The sequence below is a fragment of the Pan paniscus genome, chromosome 21 (assembly GCF_029289425.2).
Source record: "Pan paniscus chromosome 21, NHGRI_mPanPan1-v2.0_pri, whole genome shotgun sequence".
Lineage (NCBI taxonomy): Eukaryota > Metazoa > Chordata > Mammalia > Primates > Hominidae > Pan > Pan paniscus.
The window spans coordinates 40,221,265-40,245,192 of NC_073270.2; the positions used below are offsets into that span (position 1 = coordinate 40,221,265).

Below are 23,928 nucleotides of genomic sequence, written 5' to 3' on the forward strand. Positions count from 1 at the left end.
CAGCTGTTTGTGTTGTTGTTGTCATATATTATTTCTACGTGTCACAAATATAATACTTTGTTACTGTTATTCTTGCTTTAATTTTTAACTATTTTCAAAAATAATCTTATATTTACTCACATTACTATCTCTGGCTCTCCTTATTTCTTTCCTCAGATTCATTTTTTTTTAAATCTAAGATAGTTTCCCTTTGGCTTTAAAAAAAAAACCTTTCTTTACCATTTCACTTAGTGTGCATCTCTTGGCGATGCATTTTCTCAGCTTTTATATGAAAACATCTTTATTTCACCTTCATTTTTTGAAGGATATTGTCACTAGATTTAGAATTCTAGGTTTATAAAATAATGATGCGGTCATGTTTTTATGATTTATGTTTTAAAAAATAATCCTCATGTCGTAGAGACATATACTGAAGTATTTGTTCAAAATGAAATTATTTGGGCTGGGCGTGGTGGTTCATGCCTGTAATCCCAGCACTTTGGGAGAAGGCAGGCAGAACACTTAAGGTCAGGAGTTCAAGACCAGCCTGGCCAACATGATGAAACCCCCGTCTCTATTAAAAACACAAAAATTAGTTGGGTGTGGTGGCGCACGCCTGTAATGCCAGCTACTCGGGAGGCTGATGCACAAGAACTGACTGAACCTGGAAGGTGGAGGCTGCAGTGAGCCCAGATTGTATCATTGCACTCCAGCCTGAGTGACAGAGCGCGACCCTGTCTCAAAAAACAAAAACAAAAGAAAAGAAAAAAAAAGAAATTATACGGCTTGGCAATGGTGGCACACGCTTGTAATCCTAGCACTTTGGATGGCCGAGGCAGGAAGATCACTTGAGGCCAGATATTTAAAACCAGCCTTGGCATCACAGAGAGACACCATCTCTACATACAAAACCAAAAATCAGCCAGGCGTGGTGTTGCACACCTATATTCCCAGCTACTCGGGAGGCCGAGGTAGGAGGATTGCTTGAGCCCAGGAGGTCGAGACTGCAGTGAGCCAAGATTGTGCCACTGTGCTTCAGCTCAGGTGACAGAGTGAGACCTCATCTCAAATAAATAAATGAAATTATATGATATCTAGGGTATGAGTAGGGGCATAGATGAAATAGATGGGCATTGTGATGAAGCTTGGACATGTGTACAGGGGGTTCATTATGTTCTATTTTTGAATATATTTTAAGTTTTTTATAATTTTTTAAAATTTATTTTTATACTCAGAATTTAAAGATAAGATCTAAACTTCCTGATAGGTTTTTTCATATTTGTTTGCCAGAATGGTAGCTGAGTGGAGGTTGTCTCGAGGTGTTGAAGAACAGACACAAGCTTTCTTTGAAGGCTTTAATGAAATTCTTCCCCAGCAATATTTGCAATACTTTGATGCAAAGGAATTAGAGGTAATGAATTTTCCTTCATTCCCCTGTACCATGCTAGTAAATAATGCCTTAAGTTGTCTGCTTTTAACTCACTTTCCCATCTTTCCTGTTACTGTAATATTTTTATACTGGGGCAAAATGTTTTGAAACATCCCCAATGGTTAAAGAAAATCATAATTTATCCAAAGATAAAACAATAGTATTACCCCCTCCAAAGTACAAATATTAGAGCTTCTCTACAATTGAGTGACTTACTTCCCTGAATATGTATATGTATGACACCGTGCACGGAACCTTGTCTTCATGAGCAATGTAGATATAATTCTTGATGTATAGTTGATAAGTCAAAGGCTACTGATTGTTATTCTAAAGCTTTGCTTAATCTTAGTCTTTCCTATGTCCAGCTGTTTTTGTACAGTTACCTTAGGAAACAATTTGTCTTTTCATCCCTAAAGGTCCTTTTATGTGGAATGCAAGAGATTGATTTGAATGACTGGCAAAGACATGCCATCTACCGTCATTATGCGAGGACCAGCAAACAAATCATGTGGTTTTGGCAGGTTTGTTTTTAAATTTATTTCTATTAGTTGACACAGCATAATTTTTTAGAATTTACTTACCACATATGGAAATGAGTCACAGGTCAAAATGTACCAGTGTATATAGACCCCTTAGTCCATGCATTATAATAAATGAATACAGATTATAACAGCATCCTTTTAAGACTATTGCCAAGTAAGTCACACATACCTCGCATCTTTGTCCAAAGTAGAGTGTAAGACAATTCGAGATGATAAAATTTACCTACATTTGATTTAAATGGTTTTGGGGTTTTATAGGACTGTCTGTAGTATGTTTTTTATCATTTATACTTCATTAATTATATAATGTTCAGAAGGCAAAATTTAAGAGACTTGGTTTAGAATCATAATGGTATCTCTCTAAAAATGTCTGCCTTAAGCATGGTATATGATGTTCAACATCATTAGTCATTAGAGAAATGCAAATCAAAACCACAGTGAGGCTGGGTGCGGTGGCTCACACCTGTAATCCCAGCACTTTGGGAGGCTGAGGCGGGTGGATCACGACATCAGGAGATCAAGACCGTCCTGGCTAACACGGTGAAATTAGCCGGGCATGGTGGCACATGCCTGTAATCCCAGCTACTTGGGAGGCTGAGGCAGGAGAATCACTTGAACCTGGAAGGCAGAGGTTGCAGTAAGCCAAGTTCACACTACTGCACTCCAGCCTGGGTGACAGAGCAAGACTCTGTCTCAAAAACAAAAACAACACAATGAGATACCACATCACACTTAGTATTATTTTTGAAGTGGAGAAGAACAACCATTGCCAAGGGCACATTGCTGGTGATAGTGTGAAATACCACACCACTGTGGAAATAGTTTGGTGGTTCCTCAAAATTTAAGCGTAGAATTAACATAAGATCCAGGAATTCTAATCCTTGGTATACAGCCCAAAAAATTGAAAGCAGAGACTTAAACAGATACTTGTACACCAGTATTCATCATTCATTTACCCACACAAAATGTGGTATATACATATACAGATGCTCCTGGACTTGGAGTTTTATCCTTTATATCCATCATAAGTCAAAAATATCTTGAGTTGAAAATGCATTTAATACCCTTATCATAACTTACCCATTGTAAAGTTACATTGTAAAGTCACAACTTACCCATTGTAAAGTTGAAAAATCATAAATCGAACCATCATAAGTCTAGGTGCTCCTCAACTTATGATGGAGTAATAAACCCAATAAACCCATCATAAAGTCAAAAATTTGTAAGCCAGGGACTGTCTGTGTTGGAATATTATTCAGTGCTAAAAAGTAATGAGATTTTTGGTATGTGCTACAACATGAACAAACCTTAAAAACATTATGAATTTTAAGATAAGCGAAGTAAGCCAGACACAAACGGACAAATACTGTATAATTTCACTTACATGAGGTTACTAGAATGGGCAGCTTCATAGAGGCAAAAGTAGAATATGGGTTACCAGAAGTTGCAGGGAGCAAAAATGGGAAGTTGTGTTTAATGTGTACATAGGTTTTACTTGGGATGATGAAAAAGTTGGAAATAGTGGCGATGGTTGCACAACAGTGTGAATGTACTTAATGTCATTGAATTACACTCAAAATGGTTAAAATCGAGAACTTATGTTGTGTATATTTTACAAAAATTTAAAAAATCTGGTATACATGTAAAAAAATTCGTATGAGAAACTTAAACTGAGCTTCTATAACAAGTAGGATTACAATTGTAGGATAATTGATAATACTACAATAGGATAAAAATTATTCCTTACAAAAAAGTTTTTGGCTGAGGCAAAACAGTTATACTACAGGCTAGAAACATTCTCTAGAAACCTATTGTTTTGAGTCAGAATTGTATGAAATAAAAACCACATAATTCTAGCTATGTGTAGCTATACCAAAACCTAAAGAACATTGAGAAGAGGAGGTTATTGGGATATATCCTGCATCAGAATTCTGTGAGTTTGATTAAAGTTGTTTATTAAACCAAAAAGTCTGTACTGACTCAAGGTCTGTATCCTGTGTAGCCACATGAATATCCTATAGGACGGGCAAATCCGGGGCTGGGGGGTGGTGGTGGGATGGGGAGTCACAGGAAGGGCTGCCCTAGAAGAGCTAATCTTAAAACTGCGTGAGTACAGAGCTCTTGGTCTCAGTCCATCTTACTTTTTATATATCCCTTTAAGTATATTGTCCTAAGATTTATATAAGGAAAGGTTGATGGGGCTTTGATAAACATGGAAATGGCCCTCCATCCATAGTGTTAAGTAATTATCTAATGCAGTGGACACCAGAGTTTCCTTTAAGATTTGAAATGAGCTAGATACAGTGGCTTGCTCCTATAGTCCCAGCTACTCTGGAGGCCGAGGCAGGAGGACTGCCTACTGCCCAGGAGTTAGAGGCTGCAATCAGCTATGATTGCACCACTGCACCCCAGCCTGGGCCACAGAGCCTGGGACACCTCACCTCTAAAAAAAATAAAAGATCTGAAATCATTATATTTCTTTCTTGTTTAGTGTGCTGAATGAAACATATGACATATATATCTCTTTAAACATACTTTTAACAGTTTGTTAAAGAAATTGATAATGAGAAGAGAATGAGACTTCTGCAGTTTGTTACTGGAACCTGCCGATTGCCAGTAGGAGGATTTGCTGATCTCATGGGTATGTATACAGGATCACTTTTCCTATACAGAAAATTGTTTATCATGCTGCTTTACGTAAATGTGTATACAGCCTATTAGAAACAACAAAGACAGGGATAGCCATTTTCTTAACTATTCCCAGTTAGCATGGATTTGTATAACCTTTAAAATAGTTTTTAGTACTTACCTCGGTAGAAATTTTTAACCCTCAAGCTAGAACCCACAGCTAACTCATTAGGACAGCAGTCTTCTGTATGTAAATCTGTTCATTTAGTCATTTGCCAAACATGTGTGTCTTATGAGTCAATCACTATTGGTTGTATTATTTAACGATGTGAGAAGATCATTATATAATACAATAGTGGATTGTAGTTTTAGTATTGTGTTTAAAACCACTCTTCCCTGGGAGACTGGGAGTTCTTTGAGAAATGGATTCATATCTTCATCTTTTTATTTCTTGCCCCTGGCAAAGTGCCTGTTACACAGCAATCTGCTGCTTAAAATGAATATTAAGATGAATGACTATGGCAATATTCACTTTGTTACTAAACAGTAAATTATTTAAGTAAATTCAAGTATTTCCTTAATACCAACATTATCCCAAGTATCATAGGAGGATACACAGAGAAGTTAAGATCCCAAAGCCTGCTTCAGACTGAAGCAGAGAGTCAAAATTAGAACTAAGCAGGTAATTTTGAATACAGAACATGGAACCAGTTTAGAAAGTACTTTAAAAGCCAGAAAAAGAATTTGGATATTACCGTGAGGGTATTGGAAGCTGTGGAACTTTTTGAAGAGAGGAAAACTTGCTCAAGCTGCATTTAGGAAGATTTGATAGGAAGATACAGTGTGGATTAAAAGATGGTGAGGACCTAGAGATAAGAAGAAATCATTGCAGCAATGATGAGAACCTGATCTCAGGAGATGAAAGTAGAAATAGAAAAAGAGGGGGTAGATACTAGGTAAAGTTCCAAAGGAGAAACAGGTAGAGAGCTTAATAGAAAATGAAGTATAAGAGAGGGGTATCAGCAATAATTGTCATGTTATGGAACATGGAGCAATGGAGAAGTTAGGAAGTATAAAGAGTATGCATCGTTGTAGATGTTGGGGGAGGATGCTGAGCAGCTTAGAACCTGCTGAATTTAAGGTAACTGCTGGACAACCAAGTAGAAAACCCCAGGGAAGCAGCTGTAGAGGTAACAATATATGAGTTAGAGTTAAGAGGAAACAGAAGAAGTTGAATCATCAGAGCAGTGACATTTGATGCTGTGAGAATGTGTGGTCTTAGGCAGAAATAGAATACAGAGAGGAGTAGAAGGCTAATGCCTAGAACCATCTGCATGTAGGGATAAGACAGAAGGAGATAGCCTAGGCCAGGCACAGCCTCACGCCTATAATTCCAGCACTTTAGGAGGCTGAGCTGGGTGGATCGCTTGAGCTCAGGAGTTTGAGAACAGCTGGGACGACATGGTGAGACCCCGTCTCTACTAAAAATACAAAAATTAGCCGGGCGTGTTGACGCACACTTGTAGCCCTGGCTACTCGGAAGGCTGAGGCAGGGAGAATCGCTTGAACCCGGGAGGCAGAGGTTGCAGTGAGCTGAGATCGTGCCACTGCACTCCAGCCTGGGAAACAGAGTGAGACTCCATCTCAAAGGAAAAGAAAAGATGGAATTAGTCTGGAAGCCAATTTAAAGGAGAGACCAGAGAGTGAAAAGAAGAAAGAAATAGTATACTCTCTGAGAAGCAATTAGAAGGAATTTTTTTCTTCAGTGCTACAGAGAGGTCTCAGAAGGGTGATTTCTAGGAAAGTTTTTGTTAGAAGACAGAAACAGTGAGATTGTGGTTTGGAGAATTTTAGAGGCTATCTAGTTTATTTTGTTTGTTTTAGTTTCAAATCTTTATTCTTTTTTACTTTTTAAATTATTCTTAATGGACATAATTGTACATATTTAGGGGTACAGTTTTTATTTTGATACATGTATACAATATATAATGATCAAATTGGGGTAATTAGGATATCCATCACCTCAAACATTTATCAATTCTTTGTGTTGGGAACATTCAAAACTCACTTTTCTAACTATTTATAAACATACAGTCCAGGTGCAGTGGTTCACACCTGTAATCCCAGCACTTTGGGAGGCTGAGGCAGGAGGAACACACGAGCCCAGGGGTTTGAGACAAGCCTGGGCAATATAGGGAAACCCCGTCTCTACAGAAAATTTAGAAGTTAGCTGAGCGTGGTGGTACATGCCTGTAGTCCCTGCTATTCAGGAGGTTGAGGTGGGAGGATCACTTGAGCCTTGGAGGTGAAGGTTGCAGTGAGCCAAGGTCATGCCACTGCACTACAGTCTCAGTGACAGAGTGAGACCCTATCTTAAAAATACATACACTGGGCGCGGTGGCTCATGCCTGTAATCCCAGCACGTTGGGAGGCCGAGGCAGGCGGATCACCTGAGGTCAGGAGTTCGAGACCAGCCTGGCCATCGTGGTAAAACCCCTTCTCTACGAAAAATACAAAAAAAAAAAAAAAAAAAAAAAATTAGCCAGGTGAGGTGGTGGGAGCCTGTAATCCCAGCTACTTGGGAGGCTGAGGCAGGAGAATCACTTGAACCTGGGAGGCAGAGGTTGCAGTGAGTCGAGATTATGCCACTACATTCCAGCCTGGGCGACAAGAACAAAACTCCAACTCAAAAATAAATAAATATATATATATATACACACGCACACACACACACACATGGTAAATTGTTGTTGATTATAGTCATTGTATAGTGCTATAGAACACTAGAACTTATTCTTCCTGCCGATCTGTACTTGTGCATCTATTAACCAACCTTTGGCTCTCCCCTCATTCCTGCCACCCTTCTGTAGTAACCACTGTTGCACTTTGTACTTCTATGAGATCGGCTTTCTTAGCTTTCACGAGTGACAGCATGTAGTATTTATCTTTTTGTGCTTGGCTTATGTCACTTAAAATGTCCTCCATGTTCATCTATGTTGTCATAAATGACAGAATTTTGCTTTTTTAAAAAATGTCTGAAGTATTCCAGTTTGTTTATACACCACATTTTCTTTATCCGTTTACCTGATTATGGACACATAGTTGATTCCCTATCTTGGCCCTTGTGAATGGTGCTGCAGTAGACATGGGAGTACAGATGTCTGTTCGACATACTGATTTCCTTTTCTTTAGATGAATGCCCCATAGTGGGATTGCTGGATCATATGGTTGTTGGGCGGCTGAGATGGGTGGATCTCTTAAGGCCAGGAGTTTGAGATCAGCCTGGCCAACATAGTGAAACCCTGTCTCTACTGAAAATACTAAAAAAAAAAAAAAAAAAAAAATTAGCTGAGAGGTGGTACAGGCCTGTAATTCCAGCTACTTGGGAGGCTGAGGCACAACAATTGCTTGAAACTGGGAGGCAGATGTTGCACTCTAGCCTGGGTGACAGAGCAATACTCTGTCTCAAGAAGTTAAGAAGAAGAAGAAGAAGAATTTACATCCCTGCCAACAGTATATAAGAGTTCCTCTTTTTCCACATCCTTGCCAGCATTTGTTATTTTTTAATCTGTAACAGTTATTCTAACTGAGGTGAGATGATAGTTCATTGTGGTTTTGATTTGCATCTCCCTGATGATTAGTTATGTTTAACATTGTTATTTTGAGAGATATCTATTTAGCTCATATCCCATTTTTTAATGCATTGTTTTTCTTCTTTTTTGCTGTTGAGTTCTTGTATATTCTGGATATTCTTTGTTGGATGAATTGTTTGCATATACTTTCTCCCATTCTGCAGATTGTCTCTACACTGTGTTGATTGTTTCCTTTGCTATGCCAAAGCTTTTTAGTTTCATATAACCCAATTTGTCTATTTTTGTTTTTGTTGCCTGTGCTTTTTATGTCCTTTTTATAAAATCTTGGCTCAGGGCCAGGTGTGGTGGCTCGTGCCTGTAGGCTCAGCACTTTGGGAGGCTGAGACGGGTGGATCACCTGAGGTCGGGAGTTCAAGACCAGCCTGACCATGGAGAAACCCTGTCTCTACTAAAAATACAAAAATTAGCTGGGCGTGGTGGCGCGTGCCTGTCATCCCAACTACTCAGGAGGCTGAGGCAGGAGAATCACTTGAACCCAGGAGGCGGAGGTTGAGGTGAGCCGAGATCGTGCCATTGCACTCCAGCCTGGGCAAGAAGAGCAACACTCCGTCTCAAAAAAAAAAAAAAGAGAAAAGAGAAAAGAAAAATCTTTGCTCAGACCTGTGCCCTGAAGCATTTTTCCTGTTTAATCCATTTTGAGTTGATTTTTGTATGTTATGAGAGAAAGGGGTCTACTTTCATTTTTAGCATATAGATTTCTGTTATTCCAGTACCATTTATTGAAGAGAGTGTCCTTTCCCCCAATGATTGTTCTTTTTTTTTGAGACAGAGTCTCGCTCCGTTGCCCAGGCTGGAGTACAGTGGCGAGATCTCGGCTCCCCACAACCTCCGCCTCCCAGGATCAAGCAATTCTCTTGCCTTAGCCTCCTGAGTAGCTGGGATTGCAGGCACACACCACCACACCTGGCTAGTTTTTTTATTTTTAATAGAGATAGGGTTTCTCTATGTTGGTCAGGCTGGTCTTGAACTCCTAACCTTGTGATCTGCCTGCCTCAGCCTCCCAAAGTGCTGGGATTACAGGCATGAGCCACTGTGCCCAGCCAATGATTGTTCTTAGTGTCTTTATTGAAAATCAGTTGGATGTAAATATGTGGGTTTGTTTCTGGGTTCTCTCTTCTGTTCCACTGGTCTATGTGTCTGCTATTATGCCAGTACCATGCTGTATTGGTTACTATAGCTTTGTTGTATATCTTGAAGTCCAGTAGTGTGATGCCTCCAGCTTTTTGTTCAGGATGGCTTTGGCTATTCAGGATCCTTTGTAGTTCAGTATGAGTTTTAGGATTGTTTTTTCTATTTCTGTGAAGAATGTCATTGGTTGTTTTTGTTTTTGTTTTTTGAGATGGAATGTATCACTCTGTCACCCAGGCTGGAGTGCAGTGGCACATTCTCAGTTCACTGCAACCTCTGCCTCCCGGGTTCAAGTGATTCTTGTGCCTCAGCCTCCCAAGTAGCTGGGATTACAGGCATATGCCACCACACCCAGCCACTTTCTGTATTTTTAGTAGAGATGGCATTTCGCCATGTGACTGGTCTGGTCTTGCACTCCTGAACTCCGGTGATCCGCCCACCTTGGCCTCCCAAAGTGATGGGATTACAGGCGTGAGCCACTACACTCAGCCGTCATTGGTATTTCTGTAGGGATTACATTGAATCTGTAGAAATTTTTAATAGTACGGTTGTTAGTGGAGTATTAATTTTTCAACCCATGAACATGAGATGTCTTTACATTTTTTGTGTGTTTTCTTCAATTTCTTTTGTCAGTGTTTTATAGTTTTTGCTGTAGAGATCGTTCACCTCCTTGGTTAAATTTATTTCTAGGTTTTTGTTTGTAGCTATTGTAAGTAGGATTGCTTTCTTGATTTCTTTTTCTTCTAGTTTGTTGTTTTATAGAAACACTGCTGATTTTTGTATGTTGATTTTGTATCCTACAACTTTACTTAATGTGTTTATCAGTTCCAATAATTTTTTATTGGTGGAGTTTTTAAGGTTTTCTGTATATAAGGTCATGTTGTCTGCGAACAGGGATAGTTCAACTTCTTCCTAATTCTGATGCCCTTTATTTCTTTCTCTTATCTAATTGCTTTGGCTGGGACTTCCGGCAGTTTGTTGAATAAATGTGGTGAAAGTGGGCACCCTTGTCTTGTTCCATATCTTGGAGGAAAAGCTTTTAGTTTTCTCTGTTCAGTGTGATGTTGGCTGTGGATTTGTAATATATAGCCTTTATTATGTTCAGGTACATTCCTTCTGTGCCTAACTTGTTGAGAGTTTTTCTTATGAAGTGATGTTGGATTTTATTAAATATTTTTTCTGCATCTATTGAGAAGTATATGGTTTAGCCCATCATTCTGTTGATATACTTTGTTATGTTCATTGATTTGTATATGTTGAACCATCCTTGCAACCTTTGGATCTTTTTAATGTGTTGCTGAATTTGATTTGCTTGTATTTCATTGAGGATTTTTGCATCTGTGTTCATCAAGGATATTGGCCTATAGTTTTCTTTTCTTTTCTTTTCCTCCTTTTTTTTTGTTTTTGTTTTTTGTATCCTTGTCTGGTTTTGGTATCAGGGTAACGCTGGCCTTGTAGAATGAGTTTCAAAAAATTCTCTCTTCTATTTTCTGGAAGAGCTTGAAAAGAATTGGTATTAGTTCTTCTTTAAATGTTTGTTAGAATTCCATTGGTTCCTAGACTTTTGTTTTCTTTGATGGGAGACTTTTTTTTTTCCTTGAGACAGAGTCTTGCTCTTTCACCCAGGCTGGAACGCAGTGGCACGATCTCGGCTCACTGCAACCTCCGCCTCACAGGTTCACACCATTCTCCTGCCTCAGCCTCCCAAGTAACTGGGACTACAGGTGCCTGCCACCATGCCCGGCTAATTTTTTGTATTTTTAGTAGAGACGGGGTTTCACCGCGTTAGCCAGGATGGTCTCGATGTCCTGACCTTGTGATCCGCCCGCCTCGGCCTCCCAAAGTGCTGGGATTACAGGCGTGAGCCACTGTGCCCAGCTTTTTTTTTTTTTTTTTTTTTGAGACAGTCTTGCTCTGACACCCAGGCTGGAGTGCAAATGGGAGACTTTTTATTACAGATTCAGTCATGTTACTTATAATTGATCTTTTCAGCTTTTCCGCTTTTTCTTGGTTCAGTCTTGGTAGGTTGTATGTGTCCAGGAATGTATCAATTTCCATAGGTTTTCTAAGTTGTTGGTGTGTAGTTCATAATAATTTCTAAAGGTCCTTTGTATTTCTGTGGTATCAGTTGTAATGTCTCCCTTTTCGTTTCTGATTTCATTTATTTGGGTCTTTTCTTGGTTAGTTTAGCTAATGGTTTGTCAATTTTGTTTATCCTTTCAGAAAGAAAAACAACTTTTCATTTCATCTATCTTTTGTCTTCATTTTTAGCCTCATTTTTGTTTATTTCTGTTTTGATCTTTATTATTTCTTTCCTTCTAGTAATTTTGGGTTTGCTTTGTTCTTGCTTTTCTGGTTTCTCAAAGTGTATCATTAGGTCATTTGTTTAAAATCTTTCCACTTTTTTGATGTAGGCATTTATTGCTATAACATTACCTTTTAATATTGGTTTTGCTATATTTTATAATTTTCAATATATTGTGTTTCCATTTGCATTTGTTTCATGGAATTTTTAAATTTCCTTTTACATTTCCCCATTGGTCATTCTGGAGCACGTGTAATTACCATGTATTTATACAATTTTGAAAGTTCCTCTTTTTATTGATTTCTAGTCTTATTCCATTGTGTTCAGAAAATATATTTGATGTTATGACTTCAGTTCTTTTAAATTTGTTGAGACTTGTTTTGGGTCTTAATATGTGGTTTCCCCAGGAGAATGTTCCATGTGCTGATGACAAGAATATGTATTCTGAAGCTGTTGGATGAAATGTTCTATGAATGACTGTTAGGTTCATTTGGTCTGAAGTACAGTTTAAATCCAATGTTTCTTTGTTGATTTTCTGTCTAGATGATCTATCCAGTGCTAAGAGTGGATGTTGAAGTCCCCAACTAGTATTGGAGTCTGTCTTTCCCTTTTAATATAATAATATTTCCTTTTTATATCTGGGTTCTTTGGTGTTGGGTACATATATAACTCTCATATCCTCTTGTTGAATTGGTCCCTTTATCATTATAGAATGCCCTTTGTCTCTTTTTATAGTTTTTGATTTAAAGTCTGTTTGCCTGATATATGTATAGCTACTCCTGCTCACTTTGGATTTCCATTTCCATGAAATATCTTTTTCATCCCTTCCTTTTCAGTCTGTATGTGTCTTTACGGGTAAAGCAAGTTTCTTGGAGGCAGCATATGATAGTTGGGTCATTTTTCTTTTTAAATCTATTCAGCCAGTCTATATCTTTTTAGTAGGGAATTTATCCACTTATATTCAAGGTTATTACTGATAGATCAGGACTTACTCCTGTCATTTTTAAAATTACTTTCTGGTTGCTTTATATATCCATCGTTCCTTTCTTTCTCTCATTGTTTATCATTATGGTTTTTGTGGTTTTCTATAGTGCTAAGGTTTGGTTCTTTTTTCCCTTAGTGTATCTGCTCTACCAGAGTGTTATATTAATACTTTTTGTGTATTTTCATGAGAGTGATTATCATCTTTTCACTTCCAGATGTGGGAGTCCGTTGAGCATTTCTCATAAGGTGATGAATTCCTTCTATTTCCCCATGTGTGGGAAATACTGTATTTCTCCTGTATGTCTGAAGGATGGTTTTGCTGGGTATAGTAATCTTGGCTGCCAATTTTTTTCTTGCAGTACTTTGAATATTATCTCATTCTCTCCTGGTCTGTAAGGTTTCTGCAGAGGCAGCCATCTAGTTTAAACTTCCACCCAGCACAGGAAGAGAAAGTTTTAGAGGTGGTGTATGTAATTCTTTAATGGGATGCTTCTTGACCTTGGGGATGGATCCAACATCCCACTTTTATTAATATATATTCATAATATCCCCTTTAATACACTGATTTATGGATGAAATAACCTATTGACAATCCCTAGAAAATACTTATACATAGCCTTAACTGTAATATAAGGGATTAAATTTTTTAGGTAATTTATAATGAAATAATATGTGTTTTAATACATGTCTATTTGGGGACAACTATGTTAGAAGATATACCTAAGAAGTCAAATATTTGTTCCTACTTATAAGAAAAGGTTTAAGACAAGATCAAAAGCCATTCTCTATAAGAAGTACTGGAAAGGCTGAGTGCGGTGGCTCACGCCTGTAATCCCAGCACTTTGGGAGGCTGAGGCGGGCGGATCACCTGAGGTTGGGAGTTCGAGACCAGCCTGACCAACATGGAGAAACCGTATCTCTACTGAAAATACAAAATTAGCCAGGCGTGGTGGCACATGCCTGTAATCCCAGCTACTCAGGAGGCTGAGGTAGGAGAATCGCTTGAACCTGGGAGGCAGAGGTTGCAGTGAGCCAAGATCATACCATTGCACTCCAGCCTGGGCAACAAGAGCGAAACTCCATCTCTCAAAAAAAAAAAAAAAAAAAAAAAACAAGTAGTACTGGAAAATAAAAGAACAGATGAGAAAGATAAATAATAGACTTAAGTATATGTGATAACAAAAGGAGGGAAGTAACCTAAATAAAGTATGAATAATACACCTGCGAAAATAAATTATAGATGGTCAAGGTGGAGAAAAATGAGGTAGATCTTAAAAGCATAGTATCAGAATATATCTCCTGTCATGAAATTCTACTACAGGCCAAGACTCTAACATGTAAAAAAGCCTCGGAGACCATAACATTTGAAAGGTGGCTGAAAATAGGAACGTAGGTACAAAAGTCTACACAGAAGTTGTATGGTTTAGGGACAGTGTCAGAGTTTTTAATATTTGATTTTAAATCTATTAAAAGCAATTCAGAATCCTTTCTGTTACATACTAATGTGCATTATTAAATGAAACTCCTTTCCATCTATGTAGTTAAATATGCTGCTAGGTATGGTGGGCACACATCTGTAGTCCCAGTTATTTGGAGGCTGAGGCAGGAGAATTGCTGGAGCCCAAGATTTCAAGGCTGTAGTGCACTATAACTGCTTCTGTGAACAGCCACTGCACTCAAGCATGGGCAACATAGTGATACCCTGTGTCTTAAAAAAAAAAAAAATTTTATAAAAAATGAAATGTGACCAGGTACAGTGACTCACACCTGTAATCCCAGCACTCTGGGAGGCCGAGATGGGTGGGTCACTTGAGGTCAGGAGTTCAAGACCAGCCTGGCCAACATAGTGAAACCCCATCTCTACTAAAAATACAAAATTAGCCGGGTGTGGTAGTGGGCACCTGTAATCCCAGCTACTCGGGAGGCTGAGGCAGGAGAATCACTTGAACTTGGGAGGCGGAGGTTGTGGTGAGCCAAGATTGCCCCACCGCACTCCAGCCTGGGAGACTCCGCCTCAAAAAAAAAAAAAGAAAATGCTATAAAATATTGAGTAGAGGGTGGATGTGATGGCTCATGCCTGTAATCCCAACACTTTGGGAGGCCAAGGTGGGTTGATCACTTGAGGCCAGGAGTTCAAGACCAGCCTGGCCAACATGGTAAAACCCCATCTTTACTAAAAATACAAAAATTAGCTGGGTGTGGTGGTGCACATCTGTAATCACAGCTACTCTAAGGCATGAGAATTGCTTGAACCCAGGAGGCGGAGGTTGCATTGAGCCAAGATTGTGCCACTGCCATCCAGCCAGGGTGACAGAGTGAGACTCTGTCTCAAAAAATATATATATTGAGTAGAGAGAACATGCAGAGTGAGTTAATTTTAATTTATGTGTTGAACACCACAGAATAATTTTAACTGTGTTTTTTTATAACGTTTCCTATATTACTGGACTTTTTACATAACTACTTGTGAAAACAATTCAGTGTTATTAAATACAAAAGCACTAACAATTTATATTGGGTATACTTAGTATACAGGGTTTAGTCAGGTGGGACATGAGAAAGTTCTTTGTGTCTGACAGTGTCACACATTACAGAACAGTTAGCGTTCCTGCCCCCTTCTAATTAAAATATCTAGTAGCATTACCAGTCATTGAAACCAACAATAAATGCTTCCTAGGGAAAAGTAATGATCTTTTAAAAAACTGGTTTTTATGATCACTATTCGCAGCTATCTCCAGCAGCAGGTAAATGAGGGGCAAGTATTTTATGTTTATACTTGTATCTGTTTTTGTAAGGGTATGCCCTACAGGACCTGTAAGTTCTAGCATTAATAATATGGAATTCACTAGGATATTTACATTTCACAAAGTTTTATCAATTCTGTATTTAAATCAAGTTTTATTGTAGTTTCGTTATTGTCTTTCAAACTACTAAAATTAAGCTTTTTGTGTGTTCTTGTGTAAGCTTTTATTAATCATAACAATGTGTTATTCCGGCTAAAGAATGCTAGATGAAACTGCATTTTCTCCTTTGGGACTTATATTAACAAACTATAGTCTTCAAACTTTTACACTTACCAGAATCACCCGGAAGCTTGTTAAAGCACATATTGCTGAGCCTGACCCCTAGAGTTTCTTTTTTGTTTGTTGGTTGCTTTTGGGTTTTTTGGGTTTTTTTTTTTTTTGTTTTTTTTTTTTTGAGATAGGGTCTCGTTCTGTCACCCAGGCGAGAGTGTAGTGGCGCAATCTTGACTCACTGCAACTTTGCTGCACAGATTCAAGCAATTCTCCTGCCTCAGTCTCCTGAGTAGCTGGGATTACAGGCATACGCCACCACACTTGGCTAGTTTTTGTATTTTTAGTAGAGATCAAGATTCACCATATTGGCCAGGCTGATCTTGAATTCCTGACCTCAAGTGATCTGCCCACCTTTGCCTCTCAAAGTACTGGGATAACAGACATGAGCCACCACACCTAACCCAGAGTTTCTGAATTAGTAAGATGATGTGTGGGGCCTGAGGATTTATGGTTCTAACAAATTCCCTCATGATGCTGATGCTTGTTGGATTGGGGAACACAGTTTGAGATCCACTATACTAACAAACTGTTTATGGTTTCACTATGTTTTAGGGAGCAATGGACCACAGAAATTCTGCATTGAAAAAGTTGGAAAAGAAAATTGGCTACCCAGAAGTCATACCTGGTAAGTACAATCAGAATGGATAGAGAAAACAGCTTTTGTCCAGTTATCTGTAGCTATTTAAAGCCAGCTAGAAATTAAAAATGATATTTAGTAGATTTACAGAATAGCACAGCCATCATAGCAATCCAGTTTAAGAGCATTTTGTTCACCCCTGTATGATTCCTTAACTATTTGCAATCAATTCCTTTTTTCACATCTGAATTTTTTTTTAATGTGGGATTTAGAGTTATTTTAACTTTTCTCTGAGGGCAGCAAAAGAAAGTTAGGAGACCTACTTTCTAACATCATGACCACAAATATTCTCATTTGAAATCTAATTACATTTCTAAAAATGTAGAAAACTAAATCTAATCCTAATCTGACAGCAAATATATTAATATTTTGGAATTCAACCTAATGTCAACAATATTTGAACCTTATTTTGTGGGATATATTTTAGTGGTCACATATGGTCCTTCCTGGATATCTGACCTCTTTACTGTTTTACTAATGTCTATTCCTTTTTGTTTTTATACATAATGTTTTGTACATGCATGTAGTGTTTAAGTAACAATTTTATTGATATATAATTTACAGATTATAAAACTCACCTTCTTAAATTATGCAGTTCGGTTCAGTGGGTTTTTTTTGTTTGTTTGTTTGTTTGTTTGTTTTTGAGACAGGGTCTCACTTTGTAGACCAGGCTGGAGTGCAGTGGTTTGATCTCAGCTCACTGCATCCTCCGCCTCCCAGGTTCAAGCAATTCTCTTGCCTCAGCCTCCCAAGCAGCTGGGATTACAGGCGCCTGTGACCACGCCCAGCTAATTTTTGTATTTTTAGTACAGATGGGGTTTCACCATGTTGGTCAGGCCGGTCTCAAACTCCTGATCTCAGGTGATCCACCCACCTCGGCCTCCCAAAGTGTTGGGATTACAGGCGTGAGCTGCCGCATCTGGCCTGTTCAGTGATTTTAGCATATTTATGAGGTTATGTAAGCATCATTACTGTCTAATTCCAGAATTTTTTCACCCTCCCAAAAATCCATGTACCCATTAGCAGTCACTCCCCTTTTACCCCCTGTGTAGCCCTTGGTAACCACTAATCTACTTTCTGTCTCTATGAATTTTCCTGTTCTGGACATTTCATATAAAATGAATCATACGATAAATATATAACTTTTTTTTTTTTTTTTTTTTGGAGACAGAGTCTCTCTCTGTCACCCAGGCTGGAGCGCAGTGGCGTGATCTCAGCTCATTGCAACCTCTGCCTCCTGGGTTCAAGTGATTCTCCTGCCTCAGCCTCCCGAGTAGCTGGGACTATAGGCAGCATGCACCACCACGCATGGCTAATTTTTGTATTTTTAGTAGAGACGGGGTTTCACTATGTTCGCCAGGCTGTTCTTGAACTCCTGACCTTGTGATCCACCCACTTTGGCCTCCCAAAGTCCTGGGATTACAGGCGTGAGCCACTGCCCCCAGCCAAATATACAACCTTTTGTGTGTAGCTTCTTTCACTTAGCATGTTTTCAAGGTTCATCCATGGTCTAGCATATACAGTATTTCATTCCTTTTTAAAATTAATTGTTGGGTTTAATATACATAACATAGAATTTACCATTTTTAAGTGTGTACAGTTCAGTGGCATTAAGCGCATTCATATCATTATGCAGTCATCACCATCACCTATCTCCAAAAATTGTTTCTTTTGTTGAGACATGTCTCACTCTGTCACCCAGGCTGGAGTGCTGTAGCTCAATCTCCACTCATGCACCCTCCACCTCCCGGGCTCAAACTGTCCTCCTACCTTAGCCTCCCAAGTAGCTGGGACGACAGGCATGTGCTACCACACCTGGCCAATTTCTAAACTTTTTGTAGAGACAGTCTTACTTTGTTGCTCAGGCTGGTCTCGACCTCTTGAGCTCAAGCAATACTCCTGCCTTGGCCTCCCAAAGTGCTGGAATTACAGGCCATCATGCCAGACCTAAAACATTTTTCATCTTGTAAAATTGAAATGGTACCCATTAAAGCAGGGGTCCCCAACTCCTGGTCCCCAGCCTGTTAGGAACTGGGCTGCACAGCAGGAGGTAAGTGGAGGGTGAATGAGCATTACCTGCTGAGCTCCACCACTTGTCAGATCAGCAGAGGCATTAGATTCTCATAGGAGCAATAACTATTGTGAACTGTGCATGCGAGGGATCTAGATTGTGCATTCCTTACAAGTATCTAACCTGAGGTGGAACAGTTTCATCCTGAAACCATCCCCCTCCCCACTCCTGTCCATGGAAAAATTGTCTTCCACAAAACCATTGCCTGGTGCCAAAAAGGTTGGATACTGCTGCTTTATTTTATTTTATTTTTTTTATTTTTTTATTTTTTTTTGAGATGGAGTCTCGCTCTGTCGCCCAGGCTGGAGTGCAGTGGCGCGATCTCGGCTCACTGCAAGCTCCGCCTCCCGGGTTCACGCCATTCTCCTGCCTCAGCCTCCCGAGTAGCTGGGACTACAGGCGCCCGCTACCACGCCCGGCTAATTTTTTTTTTGTATTTTTAGTAGAGACGGGGTTTCACCGTGTTAGCCAGGATGGTCTCGATCTCCTGACCTCGTGATCCGCCCGCCTCGGCCTCCCAAAGTGCTGGGATTACAGGCGTGAGCCACCGCGCCCGGCCTGCTGCTTTAAACAATGACTCCCCATGACTCCCTTTCCCCAGGTCCTGGCAAACATCATTCTACTACTGTTTCTATGATTCTTTAGTACTTCGTAAGTGTAGAATCATACCTTATTTGTCCTTTCCTGGCTGGCTTATTTCACTTAGAATAATATCTTTAATTTTCATCCATGTTGTAGCATGTGTCAGCATTTCCTCCTTTTTAATGCTGAATAATATTTGATAGTCTGGATATACTACATTTTGTTTATACATTCATCTGTCCATGGACACTTAGATTATTTCCACCTTTTGGCTGCTTATGCTGCTATAAACATAGGTATACTGTGGTAGAATATAGATATATCTGTCCATGGCCCTGCTTTCAGTTGTTTTGGGTATATACCCAGAGGTGGAATTCCTTGATCATGTAGTAATTCTATTTTTAATTTTTTGGGGGAATCTCGCCATACTGTTTTCCATAGTGACTACACTGCGTTATATTCCTACCTGTAGTGCAGAGGGGCTCCAATTTCTCCACATCCTCACATCCTTTTCAACTCTTGTTTTCTTCTGTTTTTTGTTGTTGTTGTTGTTGTTGTTTTGGTGTTTTAAATAATAGCCATCCCAACAGGTGTGAAGTGGTATCTCATTGTGGTTTTTATTTGCATGGTAAAGGATGTTGAGCATTTTTTAAATGTGCTTATTGGTCATTTGTATGTCTTTGGAGAAATCTCTATCCTTTGTTCATTTTTAAATATTGTTGAGTTTTAAGTTTTTTATATATTTTGGATACCAGTCCTTTATCAGATATATGATTTACAAATATTTTTTCCCATTTTTGGGTTATTTCACTTTCTTGATGGTATCCTTTGAAGCACAGTAGTATATTTTTGTGCTTCTATAGTAGTGTATAAAGTAGTATACTACACTATTCATTTGATTCTTTGCATATTTCCTTTTCTCAAACTAACAATTCTTGCTTTTAGTTTTAATCGCCTGGACCTGCCACCATACAAGAGCTATGAGCAACTGAAGGAAAAGCTGTTGTTTGCCATAGAAGAAACAGAAGGATTTGGACAAGAGTAACTTCTGAGAACTTGCACCATGAATGGGCAAGAACTTATTTGCAATGTTTGTCCTTCTCTGCCTGTTGCACATCTTGTAAAATTGGACAATGGCTCTTTAGAGAGTTATCTGAGTGTAAGTAAATTAATGTTCTCATTTAGATTTATCTCCCAGTGATTTCTACTCAGCGTTTCCAGAAATCAGGTCTGCAAATGACTAGTCAGAACCTTGCTTAACATGAGATTTTAACACAACAATGAAATTTGCCTTGTCTTATTCCACTAGTTTGTTCCTTTAACAACAATTTTTTATATGTGTCAAAAGTCTCACTTGGGAGTAGTGTTTTTTTCTTTTAGAGATTCTGCAGATATGCAGAATCCTTTGGTAACTGCAATATACAAGATCTTCCTATTAAGCCTCTTGGTAAGAGGCATTTGTTAAAAGTGCAAGCTTACTCCTGCTTCTGGGGATGTGAGCAAAATTCGGGCTTGTGTTCTCCCTCTCATTTTAGTCTGACTTGACTGTTGTTTTTCCTTTCTGGAGCATGAATCCATACATCATTCCTGGAAGTGATGCAAGACTCTTGCATCTCTACAAAGTAGTTTTGTCAATTTGAATTCAGGGAAAAGTTGGTCACAGCCTGCAAATGACTTCATTTGGAAGTCTGATTGTTTCAGTTGCCTGACAAATACTACACTTTACAAACAATGTTAACACTGTGATTCCTTCATTGTTTTAAGAAGTTAACCTAGGGCCGGGCATGGTGGCTCATACCTGTAATCCTAGCACTCTGGGAGGCCGAGGCAGGAGGATCCCTTTAGCCCAGGAGTTAAAGACCAGCCTGGGCAACATAGGGAGACCCTGTCTTTTTTTTGGGCAGCGTGGTGGGGGATAAATAAATAAAAGGAAAAAAAACTTAGCCTAGAATTAGAATTAATTTTAATTGACTTCATCTAAAGATGTCTCTGGTGATTTTTATATGTTCCGCTATATAATTGATGCTTTATAGTTTTATCATAATCCAACAACTTCAGTTGTATTTAATTATTGTTAAGGAGTTTAAGACTAGAAAGACTAGAGTGCTTTCTAGTCCAAATAGAGGTCAGTGAAACAGCTTTTGACATCAGATTTTCATTTGAGAGGGAGAGCTGTGGTACTGGCTAAAAAGAAAGGAAGATAACATCCAGTAACCACAGGAATATATTCTCTGTGAATTAAAAGTCTTCAAAGTTATCATTTCTCTGACATATGTTGGAGTAGTCATTTCCATTCTTTACATTGTCATGAACTGGATTGATAACCCTCGTCTGCAATATTCTTTTCACCCCTAAAATTTTTAACAGGGTTTCCTTTTTTTCTCATGACTATTTAAGTTTACATTGCTCCATTATTAACTGATTAATGCACTTTGAAGTTCTCTGGAATTAATTATTTTAACGTGGCCTAGCTTCGACTGTCAAGGTGGCTGTTATAAATTTGACTTCATTGGCAGTGGATGAAGCCTAAGCCAGCTGAGTCCCTATCATAGCTGAACCCTGAGGACAGCCTCATAGCTCATGTATCAGGGACTTTTGCCACATTTCAGAGGCATAGCATGAACAAGTAATATTAAGCCAAGAATAAGCAGCAGAACCCTGTTCCATATGGAAAAAAGAAAAACAATTTTTTGTCCCTAATGTTCTTCCTTTTACATCCTGGAACAACAATAAAAACATTTTTTTAAACTTGTCTACTGTAAGATACTGCCATCATAAAGCAGAGACTTACATGAGTGAAAGGGTTGCCTCATCAAGAAGCTCAGTGTAAATGGGGAGGCTAGGCTTTCCCCATCCCTATGGTTTTTTTATTTCATGTACCCCAGGAAATACTGTGTGGTTTCTAAAAGCCCTGGTTGTTAAAAGTAGGGACTCTGCCTTTTTGTTGGTAGGGAGAAAAAACGCTATTGCTTTGTCTTACAGAGCGAATGTCTGCCAACTACCCGTTCATTATATAAGTCTGAACTTGGTAATATATGGCTAATGAAGATTAAGCCCTCTATAAAGACTTCCTGTTGAGGTGAATTCTCATACTGAAATGTAGTTACCTACAATATTTACTAGAGATTTATGAAATTAAATTAAGAGATAATGTAAGAAAATACATTTTTTTGGTTCTATATAATGCTTCATGATTCATTTAGGGACCTAGAAATATTGTGTGAAAATATATAAATATCACCCAAAAGGCTTTCTGCCCTATATTTTTAAAATACAGAATAGTTATATTTGAAGTAGCCCTGGCCCTAGTTCTATAGGGCTTGGCTATTTAATATTTTTATGGAAGAAGTGTTTAGTTCTGGAAAAGGTAAATGCTTGTATATATTTTTGCAGCCTGGGATCTCCCTACTCCATTTTTTCCTTTAATTTAAGTGGCCACATGTATATGTCTTCCCTGCTGTGTTAGGAAAATGGGGGCTGGATATCCCAAGAATCAGAGGTTATATAAAAATACTGCAAATAGACCGCAGACATAAATATCTACCAAATGCTATCTTAAATTTTGGTCCAAACTGAACATATGGAAATAGATTTATTATAAGTATTTACTTAGAGCTTTTTCTTAAATCTGAACTAAATTGCTTTTAGAAGTCTTTTTCTTTGTAAGCATTGTAAATGCTAATAAATCCTGTTAATTTTTTTTTTTTTTTTTTTTTTTTTTTTACTGCATGTTACATTGAAATAAAAACAAAGTAAAATGAGCAATTGCCTTATTGTTCTGCTCTTTTGCAGGGGGTGGGGGTTGGGGAAGACAGCATTCCACAGCCTGGTCAGGAGGGAAGGACCTCACTTGTTTCATCAAATGGAGTGGTTTAAAATTGATCAAGCAGCTCATAATAATGAATTCCTGCTCTGTCTTTTATTATCTTATGTCAGAGTGCAGCAAAATCTCATTTCATAAGACTTACAATAACTCTATTTAAAATTCAGGTATTGTACTCGGGAGGCTGAGGTGGGAGGATCCCAGGAGTTCAAATCCTGCCTGGGCAACATAGCAAGACCCTGTCTCTTAAAAAAACAAAAAGACATATTCAGGTACTGATTTTTCATCAAGAGATTGACATACCAATGATCAGAAATTTTAGTGAAACTTGACTCAACTATACACAAAGTTCTCATCCTAAATGAACTATTTCAGTCAAGCCCACTCTACCACTTTTTACTTATCTGGTTAATAATCCGAAATGTTACCGGGGTTGACTCACGGAATTAAATTTTTCCTCTATTTTTATATCCTTCCGTGTTGTGGATGTAACTTACCTTTCTAAACTCCTTTAGAGTTAACGACTTCTATTTAGTATTGTTGGTATCTCCAGCCCCCCTCCTTTTTTTGTTTTTCTTTTAGTTATTTACTTTGTTTGTATAATTTGCTTTCATTAACTAAAAATGGAATTGGCAGCACTGGATTGTATATTACTGTATTAAGAGTACCTTTGTTTTCTTGATCTGTTACTTTTAATACTCAGGTAATGCTACAAATATTACAGGGAGTCAAATGCTTTTATAAAGTTCCTTCAGTGGTTGCCTCACTTGCGTTTTCCTACAAGATGTAAGACTGTTTATAATTAAACTTTTTTGGTCCTTCATTTGCATGCTTTTCTATCAGTCTTGGGTAAGGAGGGGTCTCTTTCCTCTCTCCCCGGCCCCACCTTCTGAGACTTATATGTGACCAGGTCACATAGATTTCTGCCTCTCTGCTTTTTTAAGTGGCAAGTTACAGCCCGTCTGGATTGTGGTATTGTTCCCAGACCAAATCAAGGGTTGGACTGCTTATTCTCGCAGCCCAATAATGAGGTGCAGATGAACTGAGAAAGGAGGGAGTTTATTTCTGTAACCAGGTATGGGGAGAAAGC

General features: G+C 38.6%; 1 protein-coding gene across 6 annotated transcripts in view; it reads left to right on the forward strand.

The window, feature by feature from the left end:
* Nucleotides 1-23,661, forward strand: part of ITCH (itchy E3 ubiquitin protein ligase) — a 151,553-nt gene extending 127,892 nt beyond the window's left edge. For all 6 annotated transcript variants that reach the window (XM_055104975.2, XM_055104974.2, XM_008957199.6 and 3 more), the window contains 5 exons: nt 1,270-1,390; nt 1,825-1,929; nt 4,495-4,591; nt 16,278-16,350; nt 19,961-23,661. In XM_055104975.2, the coding sequence (XP_054960950.1) occupies nt 1,270-1,390; nt 1,825-1,929; nt 4,495-4,591; nt 16,278-16,350; nt 19,961-20,060 (496 nt within the window). In that variant the 3' untranslated portion in view covers nt 20,061-23,661. The remainder of the gene's footprint in view (nt 1-1,269; nt 1,391-1,824; nt 1,930-4,494; nt 4,592-16,277; nt 16,351-19,960) is intronic.
* The last annotated feature ends 267 nt before the right edge of the window (nt 23,662-23,928 follow it).